At 42.2% G+C, this 18446-nt stretch overlaps 1 protein-coding gene across 1 annotated transcript in view; it reads right to left on the bottom strand.

Annotated features, from left to right (window-relative positions):
- The window catches only part of DNAH8 (dynein axonemal heavy chain 8), a 377771-nt gene that overhangs the window by 37012 nt on the left and 322313 nt on the right, over window positions 1-18446 (bottom strand). The window contains exons 86-87 of the mRNA XM_045786311.2: window positions 18258-18359; window positions 10641-10801 (exon numbers count right to left, since the gene is read on the bottom strand). Of these exons, the coding sequence (XP_045642267.2) occupies window positions 10641-10801; window positions 18258-18359 (263 nt within the window). The remainder of the gene's footprint in view (window positions 1-10640; window positions 10802-18257; window positions 18360-18446) is intronic.

The following is an 18446-nucleotide window of genomic DNA, read 5'->3' as shown; positions in this document are numbered from 1 at the left end:
GTGGGAGAGGAAGAAGCAGGGGGAGTGGGAGAGGAAGAAGCAGGCTCATAGCAGAGGAGCCTGATGTGGGGCTCGATCCCATAACGCCGGGATCACGCCCTGAGCCGAAGGCAGACGCTTAACCGCTGTGCCACCCAGGCGCCCCAAGCAGCCAACTTTTGATTTTGGGTAAGTCATGATCTTAGGGTAGTGAGATCAACTCCACACCCAGTAAGGAGTCTGCTTGTCCCTCTCCCTTTGCTCCTCTCCCCCCACCTCTCTCTCTCAAATAAATAAATAAGGTCTTTTTTTTTAAAAAAAAAAAAAAAGAAAATTGATTTTGTATAATTTTATAGAGAATTTTAAATTTATTTTTTATTATTTTTTGGTGAGCAACCTCTACTCAGATGTTGGTATTTTAGGTATTTACTTAAAAAGTTGAAAGATGAACGCATCAAGTACACACAAAATTGAGCATATACATAGGTAATAAAACATTCCAGTAAAATGGGACAAAAGGCACTTGCAACTCATTCCTGAATTTTGAAGTATGGTGCTATCCCAGTTTTTAAAAGTCATCTAAAGTCCAAGGAAGATACTGATAACTCTAAGGGAAAAACCTAGGAAAATAGCTGATGTGACAACAAAATGAAGTCATCAAAAGTCAAGGATCCACATGCTATTATATAAAATTCTTAGGTACATTTCTGTGATTTATATTACTGCCTGAACTCATGCTAGCATTAGACACAGTGAAGGCAGACAATGAGGGCAGAGCGCTATGTTAGAGAAGATGCAGGTGTCACTGTCATGGTCATCTAACTGAGGGCTGTAAACCACCAGGCGAGTCTGGGTAGCATGAAACCTCTGACTGTATCCACATTTCCACTGACTCCTAGGGCTCTCTGCTTCTCAAATCAAACAATTGCAACACCCAACTCCTTGTTTTCATTCTCCCTTTGCCCCTGTCTGTCCCATCTCCTTGAATATCAGTGTCTTCGCCCAGCTGCTGATCTACAAACTTCAGAGATAATTTCCTCTTGAAGCCACTCTCCAGCTCTTCTTGGTTTCCAAGACCTATTTCCAAATCACTGCTAGCATCTATCTGGAAATTTCCAGCATCTTCATGGTGCCCCAAGCCAGTCTCTGCATGTACATCAGCCTTGCGGGTTGGCTGCTCCTCTCTGGAAGCCCCTCCCCACCATGCTCTAGGCGTGTTGGACTCGGTTCCTCGTACACAGTACACACTTCTCACATCTTCATGCCCCTCTTTGGACTGTTTCTTCATGTATGTGCCCTAATCTATGCCTTTTATTTTCACTGTGCCAGAGCATTTTATTTTTAATATTTTTCAATTGTATATATTTAAGGTGTACAACTTGTGACTCAATATATGTATACACTTACTGCTCATTATCTTTCCCTTTCCTTGCACTGTCCTTCTTGTCCCCAGTGCTGCAGTCCCCTCCTCCCTGCCCCTTCTCTCACCTGAGAACTCCTGCCTATCCACTAAGGCACAGCTCAGAGGTGTCTCTCTCCCTAGCTTACTTTAATCCCTAAACTGGAATTGATTGCTCCTTCGTCTTTGTTCTCACAGCAATGTGTGTGTGTGTGTGCATGCGTGTGTGTGTGTGTTCCATACAAGCCTGATTTTAGAGTCTGTCATACTGTATTACATAATTATTTGTCATTCATTTATTTTCCCTAATACATGATGAACTCCAAGGGCAAGGATTGTGTATCTCTGTATCCTGAGTTGGCTAGAAAATAAGTTCTCAATAAATGTTTGTTGAACTCAGGCCAATTGGCTTGGATTTTATTAAACCTCAAATATAAAGGAGAGCAATTCTCCAATATTTAAAGGGCATGAAAATTTAATTATTTGTTTCTTATGTTAAAAGCATGGTAAATTACCATTATCACTATTTACCTAGTTCCTGGCACCTTTCCCCATACAAAGGGGAACATATATGTAAATTTATATGCTCCTCAAAACACAGGAGAATCAGAAAAACATCATTTGAGGGTAAAGAAAACCTGCTTTTATTATGATATTTAAGCACAGATCTTTAAAGGTTAAAGAAAAGAAAACCACAGTGAATTTCCATTCATACAAAGAAAATCAGAGTTCATTCTTCCTACTTGTTCTAACTACAAATAAAAAAGGGGAAAGACCCCATGTCTGGGACTCTCAGGAGCTCTCAGCTCACCTCCAGCTCATTGCCTCTCTGGAAACATGCTCTGCACCAGGGGCTGGGTGCCAACAGTGCACACTGCTGCAGACATGACCATTCTGTTGTTGGCTGGCGCTAGCCACATTCACCACTGCTCCAGGGAGGGGCCAATGGCCATGCTACTGCTTCTAGGTCTCACCTAGGAAATCATTTTCTTGGTGGGTGATTTTATTTTTTTATGAGGTGATCTGAAAATAATCCTCAGGACATGGACGTGGGGAAGAAGCCCTGAAAAGCTGCCCCATTTTGTATAAGACCTGCACAAGCTCTCCGGATCACCTCCCTGCCACACATTATATTAGGTGCAGAATGGCAGGGCTATACAACTCACATTTCTTTAGCCACTATGTGATTTTTTGTTTGCAAAGATAGGAAAGGCAGAAGCCTGGTTACCTGGCTATAATGGAGAACTGCAAATACCTCTATATGCCTCAAAAGCCTTTCAGGCTTTTGGGAAAACAGTCCCCATAAATGAATGCCCTGAGATGAAGAACAAGAACTAAAATACTCCACGAGCTTTGGTCCTAAGTTACTTCTAGAAGAAAAATTTCTCTTTGGAGTAAAGATGGGAAGAAGCTCATATTGGTCTTGTTGCTTGGTGGTTTGGGGAAGCTTGTCCAGGTCACCTCTGTTGGGTAGTAGACTCAAGGCCATGGGTAATAAAAATGCAAGACAAATGAAAAACAGTACTGTCTATAAATAAACAATTAACCATCTAATGAGATACTAGTGCACTATCACATCCAAATCAGCTTAGATTTATATACATCTTTGCACATGAAATAACGAGAATAAATTTTTAATAAAAATCTGAAACTCAAATTTCAGCTAATACTAAAAGGAATACAATTAAATTCATACTGCATAAAAATAAATATGAAAGTTGTAATAAGACATTTGATAAATTTCAGAAGGTAGAAAAATATGCATAACGGTTAATGAGAAAAAGAGTGAAAATAAATAACTGTTTTTGACATTGAGATAGTTGCATTTGCAGAGTCCTTGGTACCTTATAAATCTAGATAATAAAATGTGAATAAACTATGCATTTTTATGGTTTCTGTCGCCAAGGTATCTAAGCTCTTGGGAGAGATTTTACTTATTTTAAAGTATTTATTCAGCTGTATTTCCCACCCCCATCCCCTTTTCAGGGATTGTGCATCCTTAAGGAAGAGAAAGACTCATGATCCCCTTTCTCAAATCTCCCTCTCCTCTCAAATTTAGGGATGCTAACTTCAGAGTGCAGATTCTAGAAGCAGGGACATAGAGCTCTCCACCATGGCCCAATTACAGCCCGGCAACCTGTCTGGAAAAGTGGTATTGTACAGGGGGCACATCAGATAAATTAATAAGGATTCCTCTAGCTGGGAACATTCACACAGATTTCTCACTGTATCTTAGAGAGTCCACCCCTTCTCATGGCTTCTAAGTGTTATTTCTGTACAAATACATTGAAACTTCACCTGGGCTCCAATCTGTTTCTCTCCCCACTCAGATACATCCCTCTGTCTTTCCCCATTCAACACACCCAAACAGGACTCTGCAACTCCCCCTCAAACGCACTTTCGTTCCAAACTCCACCATTAGCCCAGCTTCCAGACCCGAAACGTCAGGGGAAGCTTTGATTTCTTCTTTCATCTCACACGCAACTTGGAGCATCACTTCCTGCTGAAATGGGAGGGGCGTTGTTGGGAGGGGACCAGGGGTAGGTTTTAGTGGAGAGGCTTCATCTGCTATTGCTTACTGCCTCCTGGTGGCTAGTGGGGGAATAGCGAGGGGTTGGAGCTCAGCCCTCCAGGAAGGCGGGCCTGAATGCCTAGGATTCCAGTCATCAGAAGTATTGGGGTCAATTTTTTCATGTGTCTGTTAGCCATTTGTATGTCCTCATTGGAAAAGTGTCTGTTCATATCTTCTGCCCATTTTTTTATTTGATTATTTGTTTCTCGTGTACTGAGTTTGAGAAGTTCTTTGTAGATCTTGGACACCAGTCCTTTATCTGTAGTGTCATTTGCAAATATCTTCTCCCATTCCGCGGGCTGCCTCTTAGGTTTTTTTAACGTTTCCTTGGCTTGCAGAAGCTTTTGATCTTGATGAAGTCCCACAAGTTCATTTTATCTTTTGTTTCTCTTGCCTTTGGAGATGTGTCATGAAAAAAGTTGCTGTGGCCGATGTCAAAGAGGTTGCTGCCTATGTTCTCCTCTAGGATTCTGATGGATTCCTGTCTCACATCGGGGTCTTTCATCCATTTGGAGTTTATCTTTATGTATGGTGTGAGAGAGTGGTCAAGTTTCATTCTTTTGCATATAGCTGCCCAATTTTCCCAGCACCATTTATTGAAGAAACTGTCTTTTTTCCACTGGATGCTTTTTCCCGCTTTGTCAAAGATTAGTTGCCCAAAGAGCCAAGGGTCAATTTCTGGATTCTCCATTGTGTTCCATTGGTCTATGTGTCTGTTTTTGTGCCAGTACCATGCTGTCTTTGTGATCACAGCTTTGTAGTACAGCTCGAAATCAGGCAACGTGATGCCCCCAGCTTTGCTTTTCCTTTTCAACAGTTCCTTGGCGATTCGGGGCCTTTTCTGGTTCCACACAAATTTAATTTAAGGACTGTTTGCTCCAGTTCTTTGAAAAAATGTTCAAAATCATTAGCCATCAGGGAAATTCAAATCAAAACCACATTGAGATACCACCTTACGCCAGTTAGAATGGCAAAAATGGACAAGGCAGGAAACAACAAATGTTGGAGAGGATGTGGAGAAAGGGGATCCCTCCTACATTGTTGGTGGGAATACAAGTTGGTATAGCCACTTTGGAAAACAGTGTGGAGGTCCCTTAAAAAGTTAAAAATTGAGCTACCCTATGATCCAGCAATTGCACTACTGGGTATTTACCCCAAAGATACAGATGTAGTGAAGAGAAGAGCCATATGCACCCTAATGTTCATAGCAGCATTGTCCACAATAGCTAAATTGTGGAAGGAGCTGAGATGCCCTTCAACAGATGACTGGATTAAGAAGATGTGGTCCATATATACAATGGAATATTACTCAGCCATCAGAAAAAACGATTACCCAACATTTGCAGCAATATGGACAGCACTGGAGGAGATTATGCTAAGTGAAATAAGTCAAGCAGAGAAAGACAATTATCATATGGTTTCACTCATTTATGGAACATAAGAAATAGGAAGATTGGCAGGAGAAGGAAGGGAAGAAGAAAGGGGGGGTAAACAGAAGGGGGAATGAACCATGAGAGACTATGGACTCTGGGAAACAAACCAAGGGCTTCAGAGGGGAGGGGGTGGGGGAATGGGATAGGCTGGTGATGGGTATTGAGGAGGGTATGTATTGCATGGTGCACTGGGTGTTATATGCAAATAATGAATCATGGAACATTACATCAAAAACTAAGGATATACTGTATGGTGACTAACATAACATAATAAAAAATTATTATTAAAAAAAAAGGAAGTATCGGAGTCAAGAGGAGAAAATGACCAAATGCGGAGCTTCACAACAGAGTCTACTGCCTGAGTAGGAACCAAAAATGGACCAAGGTCCCCGGGAGGAGGAGAGCTGGAGTGGGCGGGGAAGACCCAAGGACAGACCATGTGGGAGATGAGAGGGGTAGGGTCACAGCCAGTTGTCCAGCAGATTGAAAGCAGAGTTCTAGCATTTTCTACTTGATCTCACTTGGTGTGATGAGAGATTGCAAGATCCTGACACTCTATTTTGGGAAAAGATAGTGGTGGAATCTATAGCATGCTGGCCAGTGATGGCATAGAAGCCTTTGGACAGAGTGGTGAAGAGAGCTGCCAAAAGACATAGAAGGCTCACTGTGCTCACTACCCCTTAGGTAGCAGCAACAAATGAATGAAAACGATGCAAGATTCTCAGCCATTGCTCTATACGCACTAAATCCCACCGGTCCCCTTTGGGGGACAGCTTCACTCTACCCTCTCATCCCCTCATTATCCCTGATCTTGGCCTGCATCAATCCACATCTGGATTTACCCATAGGGTCTCCAAGATGATCTTAGTCCAAACAGCCCCTAAATGTAAGGAAATGTACTCAGTTTCACTCAAAATAAGAGAAAACAAATTAAAATTATGCTGAGATACCATTTTTCACTTGTCATATTGGTGAAAATTCAAAAGCTTCACCAATACTCTGTTGATGAGGCTGTGAAGGAAGGGCCTTGTCACATCGTTGTTGAGAGCTCAAAATAGCACCGCCCTGCGGAAGGTGGCTTGGCAATGTTCACTAATCCCTGATCTAGCAATCCCACCCATAGCCATTTACCCTGAAAATACATCTCCAACAACATGAGAAACCATAACCTTGAGATCATTAATTGAGGAATTATTTGGGATAACAAAATATTGGAAAGAACCTAAATGCCCACCCATAGGAGAATGGATGATATACTATGATACATATTAACAATAGAGGAGCATGTAGCTGTAAAAAAAAAAAATAGTGAGGAAGACATGGGAACATATGGAGTGATTACGGGATGCATTTTTTTCTAAGATTTTACTTATTTATATATATATTTTTAGACAGAGAAAGCATGCAAGCAGGGGTAGGAACAGAGGGGGAAAGAGAGAAAGAATCTCAAGCAGGCTCCACACCCAAAGAGAAGCCCAACTAGGGGCTCAATCTCACAACTCTGAGATCGTGATCTGAGCCAAAATCTAGAGTCAGATGCTTAACCGACTGAGCCACCAAGGTGTCCCACAGGATACATTTTTAATTGGAAAAGACGATATATATATATATATATATATATATATATATATATATATATATATATATATTCCGCAACTTTATGTAAGAAAAAGAAAGGTAATAAGAATATATATGCATTTATGTTTTAGCAAAAAGAAACACAGGGAAGGGGCACCTGGGTGGCTCAGTCAGTTGAGCATCCAATTCTTGGTTTCAGCTCAGGTCATGATCTAAGTATTATGGGATTGAGCCCTGCGTCAGGCTCCATGCTCTGTGGGGAGTCTGCTTGAAGATTCTCTCTCTCCCTCTACCCACCCCCACCCCCACCCCCTGCTCATGTGCACTCTCTGTAAAGTAAATTTTTAAAAAATTAAAAAAAAAAAAACACAGGGACGGTAACACAGAAACTAATGCACTTGGTTGCCTATAACAGAAGATGGAAGTGGGCTAGAAGGGTGTAAGAATACCTTGTTATCTAGTCGTGATTTTTTTAAAAAAGATTTTATTTATTTATTTGACAGAATGAGAAAGAGAGAGAGCACAAGCAGGGGGAGTGGGAGAGGGAGAAGCAGGCTCCCAGGGAGCAGACAGCCTGATACGGGACTCAATCCCAGAACCCTAGGATCATGACCTGAGCTGAAGGCAGATGCTTAACCAACTGAGCCACCCAGGTGCCCCCTAGTCATGATTTTCAAGCCATGTCCATGTTTCACATATTTAAGACAATCAACAAATATGGACAAAAACTAACTGTAATATGAATAGAAATAAATGAATGCACCTATCTATCAATTGATAGCATAACCACATAGAAAAGACAATCTGAGTAACTTGAATATACTACTCTGTACAACTTCAGTGGGATATATTCTAGGGACAAGAAGAACTGCAAAGAAATCTTGACCTCCCCTTCATACATTTGTTGTTGGTAGTGGTATCAGTGGAGTGATTAAGAGCAAATAAGTAAATATTGAACTTACTGGGAGCCAGAGCTCTTACCACGGGAGAAAGGAGATATCAATATTGAAATGAGGGATGACAAGGAAGAGACATGCGGTATACCTTGGGAATTGGAGTTATTAGTATTAGCTCATGACGTTTTTAACAGTACTTATTTCCTAGCTCTATCCATTGAGAGGGGCTACAATCACACACACACACACACACACACACAGATAGATGCAGTCACATATGGATATAACTGTAGATCTATAAATATAGAAAGAGAAAAGGCAAATGTACAAAATGTTAACAGTTGATGACTCTGGGTGAAGGGTATATGGTGTTCACTGTACTTTTCCGAGGGTTTATAATAGTTCAAAATAAAGAGTGAAGGGGAAAAAATAGTTTGTCTCAACACTGACTCCCATCTGGGTTACATTTAAGTTGTACTTCTCTGGGCCTTTTCTAGTTCTGGTTTATCTTTCCTGAGAGCTGAGGACCAAAAAAACTGCTATGGTAATAAGGGTAAGTCAGGACGAGATGAGGTGAGTTCAACCCTGCTTCCACACTCCCCGGCAGAATCTTACAGCGCCCAACAGGATCTAATTCTCCAGGAACCGGCCGTCATGACTTGTTGGGCTTTTGCCAAGGATGAACTCAAAGTCCAGTGCCCTCATATGTGAGCTGCTTCAATTACTAATGTATTAGTGCTTTAAAACATTGGCCATTTTTCTGCCCACCCGCATGACCTCATGAGCTGTTTCTACAGACTATCCCCATTCATTAGATTCTTCACAACCCAGAAGAATTTAGTATCGCTGGTACATCCAACAAGCAGTCCCCGAGCATCAGGCACTGTGTAGCCCTGGAGATACAGTAGCAGGAAAAATAGACCTCAGTTTCAGATGTAATGGCACTTACGTTTAATGATGGTAGATAGATGATAGCAAATAAATCGGTAAATATAGAGTATGTCAGTTAGTGATACAATCTAAAGAAAAAAGCGGCAAGGAGAATGGAGTCTGGGGTGAGGGCTGGGGAGTGCTCTGCGATTTTTAAATAGGGCAGCAAGGGAAAACATCATTGAAAAGGTAACATTTAAGTAAAGACCAGAAAAGGTGGAAAGGTGAGCCACAATGGTATCTGGGGGGAGGGAGGTTCTGGGAGGTGCAAGTATCCCATTGGGGGAGCCATCCTGGCCTGAGTAACAGGAAGCTAGCGGGAGCTGGAGCAGGGCAGTGAGTGCAGGTGTGGGCAGAGGAGGCCAGGCCAAGAGGTGGGGGCAGGTGGTCTTGCATGTCCTTGCATGTCACCTGTCAGTCACTGTCCTCTCTGAACTCGACTTGGGAGTGAGACAGGAGACTTAGGAGGCTTCTGAACAGAGGAATGACACGGTCTGCCTCAGATCTTTAATGTTTCAGCTAAAGCAAAACTATTTCTCTGTTTTTTTCTTTCAGATCATGTTTGAGTTGGTTCCAAATGGATCCCTGAGGAATCTTTTTATTTCTTCACCTCTTTCCTGTCTTCAGCTGACTTATGATGGCCTCTTCAAATAACCACCAGAGCCCTCATTGTTCCATCATGGGGTCTGAAAAGAATGTTAGCCATTCGTGGCTCTTCTGGGTCATGCCTATGTCTTTTAAGATGAAAAGCAGCATGGGAGAGATCAGAGGATTTGGACAAGTTAGAATCAGTGTGGGTTACAAAGAGGCCAGGAGGCCAAGCCTCACTCGAGGGGTGAAGTACATGTACATTCAGGGGTAGAGAGACAATGCAGGGGGAGCTCGCTGGGACTCCGTGGATGCTGGGCAAGGGCGGAGAAGTAGAAGTTGAGGCATGTCCGTGCCCCTTGCAGAGCTGTTAACATTGCAGCAGCCGGTGAGTGACTAGGAGAGAGGGACACCCCATTCCTTCTCAATGGGTAGTCACAGCTTAGAATCTGCCAGAGGCATCTCGGTCTCTTCCATCCCTGAAAACCAGTCTTCTAGATGTGAACTCGGTGGGTTTTCCTCGATGGGCCAGAGGCGGTGACCATCCACAGGAGAATCTCAGCTGGGGCTTCTTGGCGCCCTCTCTGTGGAACCGGATAGCCTTGTTTTCGGGTTCCTTCATTCAAAGGATGGGTCTGAGAAGGGACTTGGGATTGGGATGCATTTCTTGTCTCTTCACTCATCATCTCTTACCTCAGTGATCAGAGCAGGGGCCTCATGCGGAGCTGAGACCCAAGCCTTTCCTCTGGGCTCTGTGCCCACCACGGGTGTTAGTGACAGAAGGAAGCAACCAATCAAGTGAGGGCACAGGGGCCACAAGAGAGAGGATCAAGCAGCAGCACAGTTCCTCATCCTCCTGTCTCTATCCTCCTGGCCCTTTTAGACTCTGTTTATGACCATTATTTTTAATGGATTTTTTTTTTTTTTGGGTAAAAGACAAGAAGCTGGGAGACTCTTGTCCTATCAGCAGAAAGCATCAATACCAATAACACCAGCTGGTTTTATGACAGGACAGAGGAGAGATAATCAATGCATAAATTAGAGCGTTAACATTGTCATAAACTCTGGAGCCTCAGGATTTAGTGAGGGGAGAGCAGGCCAAGATATGACAAAGTTGTAATTGGGAGACAGGAAGTGACATTATTTTTCACAGCAAAATAAAAAGAAGGGAAAGGAGAGAAATTAAGAGAGAAAATGAAATGCACAGCCTTTGCCAGGCTGAGTTGCAAATGATTCCTTAAAATTAAAAAATGCCAGGAACTTACGTGATATCAGCATTAGGGTGCAGCCCAAAGACTTCGGGGTTATCTAGGGATGGCAGTGACTGGATGTACTCAAAATACTGATCCAGGGTTTTGCACAAGGGGATTTTATATCCAGTATAAAAACAGAACGATGGTTCAAACATCTTCTCACTGAACCAGACCTACACGGGAGAGAAAGCAGAAGAGAGAAAGTGATGACCATCTAAATGAAAAGTAAAGGAGGGAAGGGTCCCCTTATTTCCATTTTAATAGATTTTTATACTGGGTTTGAAAGGACCTTAAGAAAACCACTGACAGAAATAATTAGCACAAATATGAAGAAAAGAGAGAGGCCACATGACACAAAAACAGGGAAGCCTCTGAGCCTCTCTTGAACACCAAAGACGCTTGCGAACAGTGACAAGAGAGCCAGCCTCGCAAGCCCACTCACTGCTCCAAGTAAACTCACAACCCTCCATCCCACTTCTGAAGACAAATGGGAACACACTGCATAGAGGAGGCCATAACCACACACACGAGAGAAGATCTGGGCATTTCCATGGCCTCCCTTCGGCCCCAAAACAGGGCTCATGCCGGGGAATGTGCCATGCTCAGGGTCACTCACAGCAGCACCGTGCACCAGGCAAGGCCAGGAAAACTTCTTAACAATTGTCTCCCCTCCCACCCCGAGCTGGAGAGCTCCCTCTGTTAATTAAGTTATGTCCCTGGCCACAAGAAGCAAATGTATCCAACAGTCTTATTGTTTGCCTGAAGACATCCTTTTCTCATTCCATATGAATTGATTACCTGTAATGTAAAAGCAAGAGAACAAATATATACTTGGTGTGAATAGACTTATTCTGAAAAGGGAAGAAAAAAAAAAAAAGAATGCCGAATGCCTATGAGCCAGATTTAAGGCAATGACTTCAGTGTCTAACAGAGCAATTTTCTCAGCAGGAGAGGAAATAATGGGAAGACAGGAAGAACAGAAGTGCAGGCAGGATGTCTGAATCACTCGGAGGACTCAATGTGAAAAGAGATGGGGATTGTGCTTCACTTCAGTGGGTTACACTTTCTCTAGCATCTTCCTTCCATATCCTTCTTCCAGCTCTTTTTAGGTCCAGTGGTCACTCTGAAATGCCCTGTGTGCTGGTTCTTTCTTCTGTCCTCCCCCCACCCCCTGCCACGCCCCCAGTGCTATCCTAGTTAACTCCTATGCACAAGGCACTGATCATAGGACTGGAATGGAAGGCAAAGGTGAGTCACACACAGTTCTTTTCCTCCAAGGAGCTTGTGACCCACTGGAGGGGTAAGTCAATTACAGAATAAGCCATAGTGCAAAGTCCACTACGGGAAGAGCCAGAGGAAATAAAAATAAGCAAAATACGAGAAGGCTTAAAGCAGGAAGAGAGAATAGCCAGCTGGATGTCAGGTAAGGCTTTATCTGGGAAGTGATCTTAGAGCTAGGTCTTGAAGGATAGGACTTCGACAGGGGAACTAGAGACTGGGGAGACCACACCAGCAAAGGCACAGAGGAACTGATGCAAAAATGCAAGGCAAAATGAGGAAATGGTGAAATTTAGGGTAGATAGGTCCAGGTGATGACTGGCGTTGATTTAAGAAATGAGGAGCCATTCAAAGTTATTAAAGAGAACGGCTGCTATATGATCATGGCCATTAATTAGAAAGTTCTACAATGGTTGGTTTGAGGGGAGACACACGGTAAGATGGTGAGAACAGAGAAAACAACCAGGGGTTCAAAGATAAGCCCCAGATTGAAAATTGTAGAGACAGAGGATCCAGCTTGAAGGAACTGATACACAATTAAACAGAGCCTCCCTCTGGGTAGCATGATCAAGGTAAAGCGGCCACAAGGAGGTTAGGTCATCAGGTCAGCAGGTCAGAAGGACTGAGATAGGGGAAGGCAGCATGTGGGTGCCAAGGTGCTATCTGCAGCCTTCTTCAGTAGAGTTTCCTGGTAGCCCCGTGTCCTTACAGCCAGAGACCCAAACTCACCTCTCTGTTTATTGAGGGGCCATCTGGAACAGGTGAGGGAAAGGAGCAGATGAGACATGAGGCTGAAGGGAGTGCAGGCTGAAGTGTACATTCAGGGGGAGTAAGGGGCGGGGCTACCCAGTGGTCAGAGAGCTGGAGCCATTGAAGATGGAGAAATTCTAAGGCAAGTCAGGAGAGAGAGAGAAAGTAGGGCCTGGGAGAGGGGGAAATGAGGGGTGGAGAAGCTGCTCAGGGGCACAAGAATGGAAAATGGTAGGATGAGCTTTTCATTTAGGGCATTAATTAAACCCCAGACGGGCTTCCCCCAGGTGGGGCGCAGGCCCAAAGGATGGAGAACTGTAGCCTTCTGAGAGGGGACTGGGGTCTGCTGACTAGTCTCCTATCGTCCTGAGTATGGGGGGCGGTAATGTGGGGTGGGAATAGGGAAGAAGTAGAAGAGGGGGAAGACAGATTCAGGTCAGAGGGAGGAAGTGTCCACCTTGAGGTCGTGAAGGTGCAACAGTTAGCGCAACAGGCTCTTTTCTTCTCCCTCCCTTTGCCCACAAGTAGCTCTGAGCTGCGATCCAGAGAGCCCACTTTGGTTCTGATGTGGAGGGCAAAGAGGTCTCTTAGAAATCCCCTTCACTTTGCCAGCAATCTGCGGTGTTCTTGCCATCTTTAAGTAAGGCAATTTCAATAAAATAAAGACAAACCATCTAAGTCCTGGTTAATCAGGACTCTCCTCGAACTCTACATCTTAGAAGAAGTCTAAGCAATTTTTTTAAGCTAATATAAAGTGTTGTAAAAAAAAAAAGTATACCTGATTTTCAGGTTGTGCTGTGGGGTCAGTGAAAATTCAATCCAGTCTACTGTCTTGAACAACTATGACCCCAGGCACATAAAATTCAATCTGCTGAGATTAAATTACGTTTATCATCATCAACAAACATGCATTGAGTATATCCTAGGTGCTAGAAAGGACACAGAGACTTAGATGGCCTGTTTCTTATTTTAATGGGCTTACAGTCTAGTGGGGGAGGCTGAACGCATGTATTAGAATCACATATTTCCCACTCTCCAAGGCAACTGCTTCACATCTCTTCCCCTTTCTTCAAATGTCCCATTCCCTCAGCTGGTGACCTGCATCCCCTTAGGCGATGATGCTTCTTATTTCACTCTGAGCATAGATAGGATTAGAAGAAAACAACCCCATCTTCCCCCAACCAAACCTTCCAGTCTCTGCACCCATAGGTTTCCTAGACTTCCCCTGTCATAAGGAATGGGCTGCCCTCCTTCTAACAACCAGTACACATGGATAAATCTAAATCAGCACTGGTCGTAAAATTATTGTAATGAGTAACATGGATGGGAATAAAAATGAGGAGGAGCCAGAATGCTCCGTGGCCATAATATAGAAGATACAAGTCAGAAGGGCTCCAAGGTAAAGCCTAAAATGTAGGGTTAGATTTTCACTTAAGGAATCATGTTAGAAAATGTGAGGACTAAAAATGAATACGTAATTTTCAAACCAATACAGAAATATAAGAACACATTTTTAAAAAGCAGGAAAGAAGGGGGAAAAAAGGCCCCCCAAAAAGTATGGCTAATGAAAACCACAAAATAAAATGGTAGAATAAGTCAAAACATAGGGGTAATCACAGTAAAATGATTAATTTGCCTGTTAAAATACAGAGACCTTCAGACTAGATATTAAAAATTCCAGCTATTTGTTGTTTACAAGAGATAAATCTGAAACGTAATGACACAGAAAGGTTGAAATAAAAGGAGTAGAAAAATACATACCAGGTATACTAAAATTAAGTATTTCTAATCATTAAAAGACTAGTAAGAGAATGGAGAGGCAAGGCTCAGAGTGGGGAAAGAAATTTACAACCACATAATCAACAAAGAAATTACATCCAGAATATGCAAAAAGCTCCTGTAAATCAATATTTTAAAAAGACAGACAACTCAAGAGAAATAGAGCCAAGAACGTACCAGCAAGTCACAAAGGAGAAAACTAAAACAGTGAATCAACATGTGAAGGTGTTCAAGTCCATTAGCATTCAGAGAAATAAAAATTAAAACCGAAGTGAGATGGCAACCAGAATGGCTAACATTTAAGAGACTAATGATGCCCTGTGTTGGTGAGGATGTAGTGAAATAGGGTATCTCATTCTTCTGCTGGATGTATTCTTGGAACAGCACTTTGGAAACCAGATGGATGTGATCGACTAAAATGGGAAGTACGCAAACCCTATAACCTAGCAATTCCGCTCCTAATAGAAAGGCATATACGTGTGCTCCAAGAATCTTGTATAAGAATGTCCCCAGATGAATTATTTGTAGTGGCTCCAATTGGAAGCAATCCTGATTTCCACCAGTACAATACAATGGAACCAACACTGTAAAGGAAAATGAGTAGACTACATACAACATGGGTGAATCTCAAAATACCACATCAAGAAAAAGAAGCCAGACACCAAAATGAGAACATACTCTATGGTTCCATTTACATGAAGTTCAAAAACAGGCAAAATTGAACTATGTTAATAAGGAGCATTACTTAGATGGTAAAAGTACAGTGAGAAAGAAACGGTTTGTATAAAAGTCAGAATTGTGGTTACCTTGAGGGAATGGGGAGTTGTGATGGAGAAGGGACATGCATGAGTCTTTGGGGGAGCTGGAAATATTCTATGTCTATTTGAAGAGACTTACTAAACTGTATGTTTATGTTTTATACATTTTTCTGTATATTTCATATTTCTTAAAAGTAGGTTATGTTTTTTAAAGATTTATCAGGCAAATAGTACAGGTAAAGTCCCTTTCCTTATCTTCCTTGACGTCTCTCAGTTGACCATTTCTTCTTTCTTGATACATTAAAATACTCAAAGCCCGGTCCTTAGCTTGTTTTCTTTCTCTACACTTTCTTCTAGATGATGCTCTCATCTGTTATCTTGACTTCAAATGCCATCTATATGCTGACAAATTCCAACTCTTTTTCTCTAACCCTGACCTCTCTCCTGAGCTCCAGACCTGTAAATCCAACTGCCTTGTTTACCTTCCTTCATTCTCTTATCCAACAAATATTTATTGATCACATAGTATGTTCTAGGTTCTACCCTGCATGCTGGGAATAAGGCAGTGATGTAATTAGGCAAAGTCCCTGCCTTTAGGGAACTTCAGTGTTAGACAACTCCATTTGGGTGTCTATTAGGCATCTCAAAAGTTACATGATCAGAACAGAACTAATTTCTGGCCCCAGCCAATAAAACGCCTTCCTTCTGTAGCCCTTCTCCTCTGTAAATAGTCCTATTCTCTACCCAGTTGTTTAAGTCAAAGCTGGGAGTGATTCTTGACCCTCTCATCTTTCGCCGTCAGCATTCAGCTGGTAGTATCTGTACAATATATGCAAAATCTAACCACTTCTCAGAATCTCGAAATTCTACTAAAACTCCAATTTCAGGTACTTTTGCAATTATTCTAACACACAGTATACAAGACATCTTTTTATTCCTTTAAACCTCAGGTACAGAGGTGAGTTTACCATATTTCTTTATTTTATCATTTCTCATGAATCTAACCCCCCCCTTTTTTTTGAGAGGCAGAAAGAGAGAAAAAAAGAGAGCAAGCAGAGGGGAGTGGCAGAGGGAGAGGGAGAAAGAGAATCTTAAGCAGGCTCCATGCTCAGCACGGAGCCCAGTGTGGGCCTCAATCTCACAACCCTGAGATCATGACCTGAGCTGAAATCAAGAGTCAGATGCTTAACCAGCTGAGCCACCCAGGTGCCCAGAGTTTAGGCCCCTTTTATATTTATTTTTCCCCATTCCGTCCTGATCTCCACTCCCAGTCTCCTTCCCTCTGAGAGCATCTATTCAGATGTGCTTGATCTATGTCCTTGTGAAATATACATGTATTACTTTGTAGATCTCACTCTACTTTTTTAGGCTGTACACTCAACACTTAAGTTTTTAAAATCTATGCATGATGCCATATGGATCATTTCTTCCAAGTGCTACATTATATTCCATGATAGGCATCTAAAACATTTAATTCATCTAGTCCCCCATGGCAGACTCCTAGGTTACTTTCAATTTCCTACTACTACAAACAACATTATGATCGATATCTTTGTACATGTCTACGGACCTGTTTGCGAATTTCTCTGAGACATTTACTCAGGAGTGGGAGTCTGCTTCAGAAAGTATCACACACTCGTTATGACTAAGTGCCACCAGCTTGTACCCCAGGAGGGTGAGCAATAATATTCCATTGTGTTCATTCACTACTTCTTAAGATTCTTAGGCGTTTGCAGTGGATGTTGCCATGTACCACCAGTTTCTTCTTCAGGACCCAGGCACACACTCCCTCAGTGGTCTGGAGTATTGGTTGAGGGCTCATCACATTGTCCTTCCCAAGGTATTGCCCTGGCAGAAGAGAGCCTGCCTCAACCAAGGTTGTGCCCTGGGGAAGGGGAACCCCCAAGTAACCCAACCTACAATGGTTACCTTCAGCTCCACATACAATATTGCCATAAACATTATTATACATGTCCATTTGTGGACTTTTTCCAGAAATGTTCTGGGATGTGTCTACCTAGAATACTTTATTTTGGTAAGTTTTGCCCAGTTGCTTTCTAGGAGGTCTGTACTGATTTGATCTCCAGCAGCCAGGCTCCCACCTCCACACAACACTTATCATCCACCTTTCTCCACATATGACTTTAAGAAAAACTTGCAAAAATAAATAAGGATTAAAAGAAAAATCAGATTCCTGGTCAACTCCAATTTACCAAAATACCCCCAAAGCTTACGCTTTGCTGTTTTTGTTAAGGGGAAGAAAAATCATTGAAACAGAATTACCAATATAGATCCTACTATAAAGAAGTCAAATAACCATAAAATACTCATATATCTGATTTTTCCCACTTAGGTAATGTATATTGCTTCTTTAACATGTAAAAATTTTAAGAGGAGTTTGAGTCTGGTACATATATTTATACGATTTATTACTGACACGTGAAAACTGTAATTGCTAAGGAATAATTTTCTCTAGAAAATGTTTGCCAGTGTGATGTATGTAGATTTTACTGGGCACGGAGCCCAATGTGGGCCTCAATCTCACAACCCTGAGATCATGACCTGAGCTGAAATCAAGAGTCAGATGGAGGGAAAAATGAACACTCCATCAATTTTCAATTGTCCTAATGGAAAAGACTAGAATACTCAAATTTGGTTAATTCTCCAGTCACTTATTTGGGGGCTTGAAATCTTCATGAGACTTGCACTCGGAGGAAGTAGTGAATAAAATGTCATGTTTTCATGGAGGAGGGGTCGTGGAGAGAGACACTGAAAATAAGCAACTCATATATACAGGGGAAAATTTACAGACCATTGGGAGTTGACCGCTGTGGTGCTCTGGACCGCATAGATTGCTAGTTGCTTTGGCTTTGGCTTTGGCTTTGGTTTGGGTTTGTTTTGGGTTTGGGTTTTGTTGGCTGTTTCTTTTCAGCAGCTTTGCTGTCTGGGTTTTTTTTTTTTTCTCCCTTAAGTTTGGCTCACTGATTACAAACAAACAAATATTCTTGTTTAAAAGGAAAATGCAATGAAATGTGTCCCATGCTTTTTCTGTAAATTGACTTACTCTAGCAAAGCAATTAAGTAGACGTTTATCAAAGTCATCTGTCACTCTGCCTCCATATTGAACTTCTCCAATCATGTACCGAACCGTACTCCATGATACACCCTTTATTAAAAATACAAAAGATTATTCATTGTCAATCCAAACAAGTAATTCTAACCATTTCAGGTCTTTGCCTGGAGGAAACGTCTC

This window comes from Ursus americanus, chromosome 32, assembly GCF_024610735.1.
Source record: "Ursus americanus isolate L20-20 chromosome 32, mUrsAme1.1.p, whole genome shotgun sequence".
In the NCBI taxonomy this organism is placed as follows: Eukaryota; Metazoa; Chordata; class Mammalia; order Carnivora; family Ursidae; genus Ursus; species Ursus americanus.
The sequence above is the reverse complement of the archived record's forward strand: the minus strand, read 5'-3'. Positions and strand labels throughout refer to the sequence as shown.